Here is a 12908-nt window from a genome sequence, read left to right as displayed (position 1 = left end):
GGACGGAGAGGAAAGGGGAAGGGAAAAGGCTAAGGAGACTCAGAATTCGGCTTGTAATGATGAGGAAAATCGGCCTGTAATGATGAGGACAGAGGAGAGGACAGGATGGCGAGGACGGGTTATTCGGTGGGTCTCTCATATGACAATGACGTTTTATCCTTCCCTCTTTCTCCCCCTCCTCTGTCCAGCAGTCATTCTTGGCTATATTGCTCTGTCTCTGGCTCTACCACTCTGTCTCTGTGTGTATTGGGCTCACGATCTCGAAAAATCTTCACCATCTTCACTGTCTTTTACTCTCTTACTTGACATTTCTCCTTGCCTCCTGCTCCCCTCTCCGTCCTGCAGTCATTCCTGTCATTCCTGGCTATATTGCTTTGTCTCTGGCTCTACCACTCTGTCTCTGTCTATATCGGCCTGACGATCTCGAAAGCTTTCGTTATTTTGATTCTTCTCTTACACTCTTACTTTTGATTGCAGGATAGCAAGCTGATGGGTTCAGGAGACACCGATATCAACCGAATGTGAGTCTCTCATACGGGCATTTTCGGCTGTATCCCACTGGCGGGTCTCTAATGAACAGGTATCCCACCATTTTTCGACATTGATCCTCCTCAGGAGAGGTACCTATCTTGCACCTTCTCTCCCTCCTCTGTCCTCGCTATCCGTCCCTGGGCTCTTTTAGACATCCCTATGGCTCATTATCGTCGTGGACATTGATAGTACTGGGCTCTTCTAGACATCCCCATGGCTCATATCATCGTCGTGGACATTGATAGTATGGAGAATGCATGAACAATTGGCCGGAAATGACATGGTATAGCTAATCATGATAATTGACAAATGTAAGAGATAGAGAGAGAGAGAGAGATCATGACCCATGGGCAATTTCTACGGTCACATGCCCCACTGCCCGCGGAACCAGCTTGTTGCTTCTCCCAAGTCTTCTAATCTCATCAGCAATCCAACCCACAACCTCTTCCTTACTGACACGGGGTCCGAAGAGACAAAAGACGGGAGAGACAAAACGGGAGAGACAAAAGACGGGAGAGAGATGACCAACGACAGACTCACCCATCATCTCTTTCATCCTAACCCTATCCAAACCCGACGCCAAACCATCCCTCTCTGACCCCCTGACGAACTCACGCAACGGATCCCTCAGCAGAGCCTTCCGATCAGAGAGCATCATCCCGCCTTCCAAAAGGTATCTCAACATGGACCCGACTTTGTTCTCCGTCAACAAACCCGACGACTTCCACCTGTCCGTCGATTCTTTCAATTCCACCGGGATCCGGATCCGGATCTTTCCCCTGGCCTCACTCACCATCCTCTCCAACCTGACTCGAAGAGTGAGAGTGTCCCCTGCCGTCGACGTGTTCTCCGGCTGAAGCTGGCTCTCGCGCTCACGCTCTATCTCGAGCTTCGTCCAACGTTCAAACACCCCGATAAGGGGCATGACCTGATGTCTCACATGTCCTTTCTCCGAGATGGTCTTGATTGTCATAGCCAATTGGTCAACCTTGGCTTCCAGATCGTAACTGAACATTGCGAACGTATGATCTAAGTCGACTGCGAGAGAATCAAGATTAGACATGTCCGTTTCGTTTTCGTCGTTTTCCCTCGTCCAAAAGAACAATAAATCAAGTGTATGTCGTAAATTACCTTGTTCTTGTAGAATCAACCTATCTTTGAGTTCAACACGGTTAGACGCCAAGTTATCAATCTTTAGTTTTTAATTGTTCTCTGACCGACTTGAGTTCTTCAACATGTCGATCGGATAAAACCAGTTGAGCCTTTGATACTTCCAATTGGGATTCAACTTCTTGTCGTTTCTTTTCCGATGTCGACAATTGTTCTTTCAGATCGGACGTCGTTTCCATCAACGACTTGATTTTCTCTTGAGCCGTCTGGAGAGTTTCTCCTGTCGTTTTCACCGTCCTGTTCAGTTCGGCGTTTTTCGTTACCAGAGAAGAGTTTCGATCAGCTAGCTCGGAATTGTGTTCGCCGAGCAGGATGACTTGTTTTGTCAATGACTCGATTTCTCGTTTCTGTTCGATGACTTGTTTGGTCAATGATTCAATCTCTCGTCCCTGTCCTACGATCTGTTCCTCCAGGCTTGGCAGAAGATCACGGGCAACGTCACGGATCAATAGCGTTGCCCCTTGACTGTGACTGGTATTCCGGACCGTGGGCAGTAAGGTGACATTCGGAAGTCGTCGCAATGGCGTTATGGACGATGGATCATCGAATCCAACCCGTCCGAGTCTCTTCCGATCCCTTCGGTCTCGAGGCACAGGCATAGGCGAGGGAGGAACGACGGTTCGTGACACGTCCATGGGTACGTCAGGACGGTGATTCAAATCTTCCCGAGTCAGCTAAGCTCATAATGGTCGACGAAGGAACCGACTCACTGATGAGATTGAGGATATCTTCGAATCCTCCATTCAACAATTGGTCCGTCACCGCTGCTCTCTCATACTCTCTCTCCTCCTCTTGTCCCGCTGTCAGATTTGACGGACCAAAAGGTCGGATACAATGAACGTGTATCACTTGATCCGCACCGACGAGATGGTTGACCAATAGACGGAGATGGTATCTCAATCTAGATGAAGCTGGTCCTCTTTGAGAAATCTCTAGATCTTCCTGTTGCCCCTTGGACAAGGATGAAGCCAAGACAGATAGGTCGAGACTGTGAACGTGATCTACGACAAACTCTGGATCCATAGCGGCGTTACAGAGTAACATGTCCGAAGCTGAATAACGTACCGTCGCAGCGAAATGTTTCACGGTCAACGTAGCTGGGTCTGACGTATCGAGATGAGCGATGGGATCGATTTCACTTTGAAGTTCTATCAATAATGCTTCGAACAGATCCTCCAAGCCGGAACCGGGGATTCCAGTGACTTGACTGAAAGCAGCGAGAACAGTGACCAATCTTGGTCCAACCTTTTGCAATTGATCATGTCTACCTTTAGGAAGGGAGAGAGTGTCGAGCAGTGATGCGTGAATGACTTGACCGTATGTGTTGTAGAGGAATTGATCGAGAGCCATATGATCCACAAGTTCAAATCCTGGGCTATCAACAAGCATGACTTTTCCAGTAGTTTCAGTTTGGGAAAGTTTCGTTCCCGCTCCTATGAGGGCCGAGTTGACTTTATGAACGACGGATGAGAAGAGGGTTTCGTACATGTATCCAGCTACGAGTATTCCGCTTGGGTCTTGTCCGATCAACAGGTCCAGGATGTTATCGAGGATGAAGGAGATTTCGGACATGTCTCTTGGGTCGAAAAACGATGCCAAGAGGGTAGAGATCCGAGACCAAGATGGAGAGCACAGTTGGGGCAGGGCAGCAGAGTCGGAGGAGGAAGATCTGGGGAGAGAAAGGTTTTACACTTCGATTTCAACTTGGGTAGGCAAAGGCTGAGAGGGGTTGAAAGTGTCAAAAGTTATGGTGACGCTTCTGGCAAAACGACTAGAGTTGACGTTAAGTCTAGTGGAGGCTTTACCGAGACATTCTATGAGTTGGATACCATCGCCAAGTTTTGAGGACATGCCAGTGAGGTCGGTACGAAAGAAGAATTGACATTCTTGATTCGTCAAATGGGTTTTTCCAGCTCCAGTCTCTCCCGAGTGTTGGATGATCTGGAGGGCTATACGACGGGATAGACCATCATAGATTTTTTGGCAGACGTCATGGATGTGAGGTTGTCCGTCTGATGGTGACCGAGCGGGAGTGGTCCGAGGGTTTGCGTCGTCGTTGACGTCTAGCGAACATGTCAACATAGATGTGAAACACAGGCATGAGAGAGAGAGGAGAGGAGGGGAGGAGGGGAGAAAGGGAGAAAGGGAGAAAGGGAGAAAGGGAACTCACCTTTCTACCTTGTTCTATATCTGTTCCGTCGTCCTCCTAGTAGGACAGCCTGACTCAGAGAATCCCCCTAGCTTCCGGCTACCGAGATGTTCATAGTATCATCTTGAAAGCTCTCTTCTTTTCTTGTAGTTGTTGTTGTTGAAGAGTGTTTCTATACTAAGGCTAAGGGTATGATAATTCTACGGTGATGGTGATGGTGATGTGTGAAAAACTCATCGGTCACTTTTCACCTGTTACCCCTCCCCTATATAACATCACCATACGTACCTGTTGAGATGTTGATGTCGCGTTTGTTTAGAAAGTAGTTGAAAGTCGCGACGAGTGAAAGAACACCTTTGAAAATACCATGTTCATGTCGGGAGGGGAAATCTCCCATTGACTTTGAGCCCCCTTGGAGCGGTAAGTATCATGCACCCTGCGCTTTGCTTAGGAGAGGTAAGTATCGTTGCTTATTGGTTTTGGTCCGGGAGGGAAATTCACCTCTCGGAGGGTTGTTCGGGTCTTTCACCTAGTCCCGGAGGGGAAGTCACCTCTCGGAATTCGAGTCAGTCTTTTGATGTGGTCCGGGAGGGAAATCGCTCCTTCGGAGTTGTCATTTGGTCTTTTCAAGTGATCCCGGAGGGGAGCTCGCCTCTCGGAATTCGATTACGTCGTTTGATGTGAGTCCGGGAGGGTCATTCAGTCTTTTCACGCGCCGCCGGAGGGGGAATCACCCCCCCGGAGGTAAGAAAAGAGTGACGGCTTTCCCGACTGTCAATAGAGGTGAGGGAAAGCATATTAACCGAAGGTGCGCAATAGTTTATCAATATAGCAAGATCGGTCAAGCTGACGAGCAGCTTGCTAGCTCTCAAGAACGTCAAAAAGAGGTCCGTTTCTTCGTCCCTCTGGATCACACGTCGCTCACACCGTAGCGGTCATATTCCGTGCCGAGATTCGAAGCTCACGCATCTACTTGAAAACGCCCTAGGCGGAAATTCAAACATTTGCGTCATCTGCACGTGAGCTCCTCGGTCAGGTTGTGATTATTACTGAATCACTCAGGCTGTCCGCAGAAGAAGAGCACGCCTCAGAAACATTGGAGACGCTCAAATTCGCCGGAACTTGCTCTCAGGTCGAGACACAGGCCAAGAAGAATATCGTATGTCACTCTTTCGGTCGGCCGTATAGATGTTAACAGCTTAGCTCTTATCGTCCGATAGGGCCCTCATCAAGGCGAAAGATAAGGAAATTGAGGTTCTCAAACGTCGGCTTCAGGTACTCGCAGACGATCGTCCGACTACCCCACATCCTGGACAGATAGCCGATCTAGCCGACTCGGTCGCCGCTATGGAGGCGACCTCTATCGACCCAACGAGGTCATCCCCGGTCTCCTACCCTCGCAAACCGTCGTGTCCACCGACTGGGTCCACAGCTGTGTGCAGCAGGACCGTGTCCTCCCCGCCGAGATCGGATGGGTCGACGGCGGGATAGCGGAGCTTGCGTGGGCCGAATCGATCGCGTCGACAGGATCACCAGCCGGAACAGGAACAGGAACCAACAAGCGCAGACAGCGTGATAGAGTGCTGCCGAGTCATGAGGACAGGTTCCGTCTGGTTTCTCGTTGGACGGAGGAATGGGATGGACGAGGTCGTTTGAGTGAGTTTCATACTCGATGTGATGAGAGGTTGAAAATTATGAACGTGAGTTCGGTTTTTCTCTTTCTCTCTCGAACACACACTTTCTCTCCCGTTTCCGTTTCCGTTCCGTTTCGGTAGAATGACAAGAACAACAACAAAGAGCCTTTCCCGTTAACACATATCTCAGATCAAAGGAAAACTCTCATCGGCATCTTTCTGGAGACTATACAACGACCTACTATCACCTCTCCTATCTCCTTCATCCCGTCTCCGGCTCCGTCTCACTCGTTCGAGAATCCATCCGACTGCCGGGATCAGGGTGGGTGTGGTACCGAAAACGAATCCGCTGGAGGAGGGTCAAACCAGAGTCACAGTCGACGGATCGGAGCTTTCGAACGCAAGGGACGGAAGTGCGACAGAGGATGAGACGTCGTTGGAGTTCATGTCGCAACTCGGACCTCTGCTCCGGATCGTTTGCGCCGACGAAGAGGGGGGGAACAACACGACGGATGTCCACCTGGGGGGGGGTCCTTCTCCGGGTGTTGCTCCGTCGGTTGGAACGCGCTTCTGGGGGTCGTCTTTCCCTCGGTCTCGGTTTTGGTCAGGTGAGCTTTTGTCTTTTCTTCTTGTCTTTTCTTTTTGTCACTTCTTCTTGTCATTCCTTCTTGTGACACTTCTTCTTGGTTTTTTCTTCTTGTCTTTTTCTTCGTGTCTTTGCTTCGTGTCTTTCTCTTCCGGTAAGAACCGACGGGACGGAGAGTACACGGAGAGCAAAATAGACACGGTCAGCGAGAAACAGGGTGAAAGAGAGAGGTCAGCGAGAACGCGAATCTGAAATACAAGTCCGTTTGTGCTGACTCGACTGGGCAGAGTCAAGGTCCAAGTAAAGTACATCTGCTCATCTGGCCAACAGCGGGTGAGGAGGTAACCTCAACATGGCGAGGCGTCCTTGCTTATTGCCCCGCGACAGGATGCAGGGCGGTTCTGGGCGTGATGGACGGAGACGGTGTTGGTGTTGGCGTTGGTCCGTCGCACGATGAGTTATCCGTGCTATGTCAAGTGAGTCTGAGTCTCTCTCCCCTTTCCAAACTTTCTCTGTCCAAGGCTGTAAGCTGCTGCTGCTTTGCAACTTTTCTCTGTCCAAGGCTGTATTGTAGCTGCTGTGTGAGGCAGCGAGTGTGTGCGTGTGTGTGTGTGTGCGCGCGCGCGCGCCATCGCTAATATCCCAGACAGTCTTCCCCCTACCCAACCTACCTAAACCCACCATGACATACGCCTTTACCCAAACGGTCGATTTCCTCTCCCGGCTCGTCCGTTTGTCTCGCGGAGAATCCCTGGACCAAGTCGTCCTCCCGACCGAACAGCTGGAGCCGGAGCCGGACCGCCGCGATCGTGTGGTAGACATCTTGTTGGCGGTCTCCTGAATGGACGTAACGTGTTTCCTTCCCCCCCCTTCACGGACAACGAAACTTTTCATCCAGCCTTTGAATGCATGTTCTTCTTTGGTTTTGTATTCTGATTGCTTTCATGATGGTTTTCATTCAGAAGTCCATCGATCACGCAGTAGATGTAGATGCCTACAAAGCTCAGCTACTTCTCCCTCTTGAAGAACACCTCTCCCTTTGATAGCTTGCTGTCAAGTTTGACTTCCCTGATAGTGTTGCCCACCATACCTCTGACCATAAGTCAGCTGTAGCTCATCTCCAACCGTAGAAGAAGATACCCTTGTTGACTAAATCCATCGATATCATCCTCCAACCCTTAAACTAATTATTGAGATCGAAAAACACCTTCACCGAAATCGATCTCTTCTCCACCTTACAAACACGTCTCCATCCCAGCACTTGATCTCCAAAATTCAAAAAAAAGCGACTTCCTATCAGCAGCGTATGGACACGGGGCTCGTATTGATGGAACAACAATAGAGAAGTTTGCCTCCTTTTTTTTTGCCAAAGTTGGATCTATTATGAGGAAGTATATACATGTATATTGAATACAAGCCATCCAATTATATATAACATACATGTACAACATGGACGAGAGTGGTTATGATATTGAAACGACACAAGCCCACCTGAGTCTTTGTGGAAGGTGTTCCGGCCAGAGGGAAAGTCGGCTCGGATGCTCGGATTACCGAAAAAGGAGCTGAGGGAAGGGAAGCTTACGAGGGTACATACACCTCAAAACACATGTGACAGTCTTAGACTTGGAAACAGTTACAACTATGGAGGCTGATCTTACGGCCAAGAAACGGAAAAAGGGAAGGGAAGAGAATCCATTTCATTCAGAGTCACTGAAATTCGGAGCACGAAGCGGATGTGATGCGGGTGATGTGAGATGGGGGGGGAAACACGTTACGCCGGGGAGAGGACAGTCACGGTTACACACATGATCTTTGGTTTCTTGACATGCATCATCATTCAACGATGAGGCGAAACCGAACCATTCGGGGTTACATCAGCTTTCTCCGAACCAGCAAGATCCTACGGCTATGAGCACTTTCCATCTGACGCATTCTTTGTACTCACGATGAGGCTCAGCTTAGAAAGCCGAATGTCATCATCTCCGTTCCCATCTCGTGGGCGAGATTCGATGACAATGGAAAACACGCTATGTGACCTGGAAGATCGCTCATTCTGGTACATTCAGCCAAGTATCATCGACATGCAGGTAAGCGAGCGACTCACCCAGTCAGTCGCGCTAGTCTTTCTTCCCGCGTTGCCCTTGTTGAAGCTCTATGACGTCCTGCGGAGTGGACACAATGTGCTCAACAAGTGGTTCAACATACACCTTCCCCTGATCAGTCAGCGACAGTAATGCTACGCTCCGACGAACCTTCGAAAAGTGAATTGCGGGTTTCTCATCATCACGCAGAGGCCCACGCTTGAAGTTCAGTAAGTCTCGAAGTGTTTCATTGTAGATTTCGATGACCAGCGTCGCATTCTCCGCTTTCAACTCGTCGACCAGTGCCGGAGTCTGTCCTCGGTATCTTTCTACTTGCGACATCGCCTGGTGATATCGAGTTTCCCAGTCGGTTTGAGGAGCTCTGACGGCCTCATAATCCGCCTTGAACCGTATGCATTCTCGAGCGTGCTCCTCTTTGAGTTGTTCCACTTCATTGACCACCTTGTCCCTTTCTAGCTGTCACGAACTACATCGTAACATCCCTGACAACCACCATCACCGACCCTCCTTTCACCATCACCGACCTTCCTTTTCACCACCACCAACCTCCACTCGAACCACTGAGACCAACTACGGCGAAGTTACGAGAACCAAGAGGGTATTTGTCACGATAACCCCGCCTAGCGGAGAACTACGGCGAAGTTAGGGGAAGGGAACCGAGGGAGAGCAGAACAGGGGAAGTTAGGCGAAGTTAGTCGAGGTGAGCGGAGTAGGATATCGGGGATACGGCGAGGTACGGCAAAGTTGAACGAAGAGGACTGAGCGTGAGGCAGTGCAGGAGTTGAGGGACGTTCTATGAGAAGAGAGGAGTAGTATAGATAGTTTACAGATCGCTGAACTTCTTCAGCGATCCTTGATTGTTGTCAGTAGTAAAAGACAAATAGAGATAGCTATACATCGAGATACATCGCCATCAATAGAACAAAGCCTTAGTTAGAGTAACTACGCCAAAGTACGCCGTAGTTACACTCCTTTCGACGTCTGCGCCCTCCTGGTTGGGTGAGACATCGACTCAGAAGCGTGAAGTTAGCCGAGGTTCGTCGACCGTCGGTCTATAAGGAAGAAGTTGCTCGACGGCCGTGACAGTATCAAGGATCGCTCTTACCGACGACCCGTGCGAACCTCGGAGAAGTACGAAGATAATATGGAACCGGAAAGGAGAATTACGCGAGGCATGAGTAGGGGTGAAGACAGGATGGAGGATAATGAGAGGAGAGCATTGGAGGAGCTTAGAAGAGCGATGGGACAGGACCTTGGGGTGGAAGATAGCGTAGGGGGGTCAGTTCAAGGAGATGAGTCCGTTCCACCAGTACCTTCTAATCCTCCTACACCTATGGCCGATATTCTCCCACCTATTGGATCCCCAATGGGATCGGATCAAACCCCACGGCCAGAAAACACTGGAAGTGGGACGAACTTCGGAGAAGGAGGGACTCAAGAGGTGATGTTAGCCTTGGTGCAGATGGTGGCAAATATGAACAAGGATATGATGGAGGAGAGGAGGCGTAGGGAGGAGTGGGAGCAAAGAAGGGAAAGGGAGACAGTGGGGGGAATTGCAGAAGGGATATCAGAAGGGGTGAGGTACGCCATGGGACGGCAAACTTCGGCGACTCCAAGCGTAGTTGGGGAACAAAGGAAGGGGATAAAGTTGCCTAACCCGGATTTCTGGAGAGGAGAGCGGAACAAGTTAACCGCTTTTCTGTCTGAGTGCGACGTACATTTCGAGTTAAACTCTCACCTTTTCCCCGACGACACTAAAAAGGTCTTTTTCATGATCTCTCACTTACGCGAAACTCCCCTTCTTGCCGTTCAACCCGATCTATCGAAAAGGCCTCTCCCGGAATACCTCACGGCGCACAACCAGTTCGTCAAGTATCTCAAGACTAACTTCGGCGACCCAGACGAAGAAGGAACTGCAGCCCGACAGCTCAATGATCTCAAACAAACCGGGTCTGCTTCGGATTACTTCTCTGCCTTTCAGCGACATGTGGCGATACTCAAGTGGTCTGATGACGGAAACTTGGTCGATCGGGCTAAGAAAGGTTTAAAATCGCACCTCCTGGATGAAATTGCAAGACATGGCAGATCGTTTGGGACTGTGAAGGAGCTATTGGAGTTTGTAATTCCCTTGGACAACCGCCTGTGGAGGAGACAAGTGGAGAAGGAGGCAGAGAGGAGGAGGGAAGGAGGGACAAAGACAACAACAGTGGTGGAAAGTCAGAGGGCGGAGAAGAAAGAAGAGAAGAAATGGGAAAGGGGACAACCTTCGGCGCAGGTTGGTGTCCAAGCAACCATGACGTCGACGGTGGTAAGGAGTGCGCCGCCGAACATCGACGAAGTTCGCCGAAAATGGCCTAGGCCGAACGCCGACCTGAGGGAGACAAGGAGGAAAGAGGGGAAGTGTACGGAGTGTGGTGAAACAGGACATTGGCTGAAGGAATGTCCTGTAAGGGAGGCTAAGGTTAAGGTTGGACTGTTGCCTCCATGGGGGGAGAAGTTCGGGGAACGTGGTGGAGGATCGGGAGGGAACGCAGTACCTCTCGGACAGAGGAGGAACTTGAATGCGGTTGGAGGAGAAGTAGATTTGGAAGAGGACCAGGGAAAAGAAGAGGACCTGTCGCAGTAGGCGAGGCTCGGCGGGTCCGCCATATTCTCTCGGCCACCATTCCCAAACCCATAAAAGAAACACAGCTGATGGAGCCAGAGGATTGTGAATACAGAAATACACCACTCAGTACCCCTTGTTCATGCAATGTCGATAATCATCTCCCCATCCCTTCCGTTTCCAGAGATCAACCTAAATCGGACATTTTCATTAATGGAATAAAGCTAACTACGCTCTGGGACACTGGAGCTACTTGTTCATACATAAGCCCTAGGGCAGCAGCGAAGATAGGTGTAGAAAAGAGGCGATATCAGGTGAGCGTACCCGTTCACATGTTCGACGGCTCGGTGAGTGTCGCTGGACCCATCACCGAGTTTGTCGAAGTCGGATTTAGTTTGACGAAGGACGCCGAAGTGCGATCTGTTTGTCTCGATGTAACAACGCTCTGCGACGCAGATGTTGTGATAGGGTGGGATTGGATGAGGAAGGAAGGGGTTGTCCTTGATGGAAGAGACAACTCGGTGAAATTTCCCATCCCAGCCCCACCAAGTGCGGCGAAGTTAGCGGCCATAGGGCTGCCGACTCCGACGGACGCGATAGATCTTCGAGACAAAGATGACCAGGATGAACTGAGTCCGGAGGAACAGGAGGAATTGTATCAGGTGGTTCCTGAACAATACCACTCGTTCATTGATGTTTTTAACCCAAGGAAGGGAGGTGAAGAATTACCTCCCTCGAGGGGCTATGATCTGGAGTTTGATCTTAAGGAGGGGGCGAACCTGAAGGTTGCTCCACTCTACTCGCTTGGAGAAGATCAGAGAAGTGCGCTGAGAGACATCCTAGATCGCGAAATATCGGCCGGAAGAATTCGACCCAGTAATTCGCCCTACGGATCACCGATGTTCTTGGTACCGAAGAAAGCAAAAGGTCAATGGCGAATGGTCATTGATTACCGAAAGTTAAACGAGGCAACGATACCCGACGCCTATCCCGCTGCCTCTGATCGGTCAGATAACCGAAGAGCTAGGAAAAGCGAGGTATTTCAGCAAGTTAGATCTGATTGGGGCTTATCAACTCCTACGAGTAAAGGAAGGACACGAACACCTGACAGCGTTCAGGACTCAGTACGGTATGTTCGAGTCTCTTGTTGTCCGAGACGGTCTATGAAATGCTCCTGCTGTGTTTCAGCACTTCTTGAATGAAAGTTTTCGAGAGCTGCTGGGAAAAGGAGTAGTTGTCTACATAGATGATATACTCATCTACGGTCAAACATTGGAGGAACTAAGAGGAACTACGGCGAAGGTGTTCGAAGTGCTTCGAAGGTCGAAGTTGTTCGTAAAAGCAAGTAAGTGCGAGTTTGAAAGAGATTCGGTAGTCTTCCTGGGGTTCGTGGTTTCGCGAGAAGGGATTTCTAGTAATCCGGAATACATCGATGCTGTCGTGTCTTTCCCTCGTCCTAAGAACTTGCGAGAGAGCAGAGGATTTATGGGAGTTGTCAGTTATTATCGGCGTTTTGTTCCCAACTTCTCCAGAATTGCTAAACCGATCAATGATCTCACCAGGAAGGATGTACCGTTTGTTTGGGGAGTAGAACAGGAAAGAGCTTTTAAGGAATTAAAGGAGAGGATGTGTAGGGCCCCAGTATTGGCTCACTTTGATCCCTCGTTGAAGACGCTACTACAAACAGATGCGTCGTTCTTCGGCTGGGGTTTCATAATTTCGCAGGTGAACGAGTTGGGACAAGAACACCCGGTGGCTATCGAGTCCGGTGTCACGAACTACGTCGTGACACCTCGATTACTCCACCAACAATGACCCTCCTTTGGCCATCAAAACCCCATCACGCCTTAACCTCTTTACTCTACACGTAACTCAGGACTTCTGAGACCAAGTACGGCGAAGTTAGACGGGGTTAGGCTAAGTAGGGACAATGGGAGCAGAAGTACGGCGATGTTAGGCGGGGTTAGGCTAAGTAGGGACAATGGGAGCAGAAGTGCGGCGATGTTAGGCGGAGTTAGGCTAAGTAGGGACAATGGGAGCAGAAGTGCGGCGATGTTAGGCGGAGTTAGTCGAAGGAGGAAGAGGATGGCCGAGGGCTCGGGGAAGTTGGACGAAGTGCGTTGAAGTACGT

The 12908-nt window shown here is 50.0% G+C and overlaps 4 protein-coding genes across 4 annotated transcripts; 1 reads left to right on the top strand and 3 right to left on the bottom strand.

Moving 5' to 3' along the window:
* Positions 1 to 770: 770 nt before the first annotated feature.
* Positions 771 to 1614, bottom strand: TREMEDRAFT_72561 (uncharacterized protein). The gene is made up of 2 exons (XM_007008351.1): positions 1072 to 1614; positions 771 to 944 (listed from the first exon to the last, which is right to left on the bottom strand). The coding sequence occupies exons 1-2, from the start codon at positions 1592 to 1594 to the stop codon at positions 895 to 897; spliced, it is 573 nt and encodes a 190-aa protein (XP_007008413.1). The 5' UTR covers positions 1595 to 1614; the 3' UTR covers positions 771 to 894.
* Positions 1615 to 3027: 1413 nt separating this feature from the next.
* TREMEDRAFT_57957 (uncharacterized protein) lies at positions 3028 to 3800 on the bottom strand. The gene has a single exon (XM_007008328.1). It carries the CDS (start codon positions 3781 to 3783, stop codon positions 3388 to 3390), a length of 396 nt encoding a protein of 131 aa, XP_007008390.1. The 5' UTR covers positions 3784 to 3800; the 3' UTR covers positions 3028 to 3387.
* Positions 3801 to 4279: 479 nt separating this feature from the next.
* TREMEDRAFT_66278 (uncharacterized protein) lies at positions 4280 to 6911 on the top strand (the record flags this gene model as incomplete). Its single annotated transcript, XM_007008350.1, has 11 exons — positions 4280 to 4530; positions 4708 to 4737; positions 4783 to 4869; positions 4913 to 5009; positions 5054 to 5236; positions 5296 to 5550; positions 5675 to 6092; positions 6277 to 6300; positions 6401 to 6546; positions 6645 to 6671; positions 6717 to 6911. 11 exons carry the CDS (start codon positions 4280 to 4282, stop codon positions 6909 to 6911), a joined length of 1713 nt encoding a protein of 570 aa, XP_007008412.1.
* A 996-nt stretch (positions 6912 to 7907) lies between these two features.
* Positions 7908 to 8493, bottom strand: TREMEDRAFT_66277 (uncharacterized protein; the record flags this gene model as incomplete). Its single annotated transcript, XM_007008349.1, has 4 exons — positions 7908 to 7970; positions 8016 to 8123; positions 8175 to 8222; positions 8323 to 8493. 4 exons carry the CDS (start codon positions 8491 to 8493, stop codon positions 7908 to 7910), a joined length of 390 nt encoding a protein of 129 aa, XP_007008411.1.
* Between the last annotated feature and the right edge of the window lie 4415 nt (positions 8494 to 12908).

Source organism: Tremella mesenterica, assembly GCF_000271645.1.
Source record: "Tremella mesenterica DSM 1558 unplaced genomic scaffold TREMEscaffold_20, whole genome shotgun sequence".
NCBI classification, from domain to species: Eukaryota; Fungi; Basidiomycota; class Tremellomycetes; order Tremellales; family Tremellaceae; genus Tremella; species Tremella mesenterica.
Note: the sequence above shows the minus strand (reverse complement) of the source record. Positions and strands in the feature narration are given on the sequence as shown.

Coding starts and splice junctions, on each gene's coding strand:
- TREMEDRAFT_72561 (XM_007008351.1), bottom strand. CDS start 1,594: ATGTCTAATCTTGATTCTCTCGCAGTCGACTTAGATCATACGTTCGCA. Junction 945..1,071: donor TAGGATGAAAGAGATGATGG/GTGAGTCTGTCG, acceptor TGATGAGATTAG/AAGACTTGGGAGAAGCAACA.
- TREMEDRAFT_57957 (XM_007008328.1), bottom strand. CDS start 3,783: ATGTTGACATGTTCGCTAGACGTCAACGACGACGCAAACCCTCGGACC.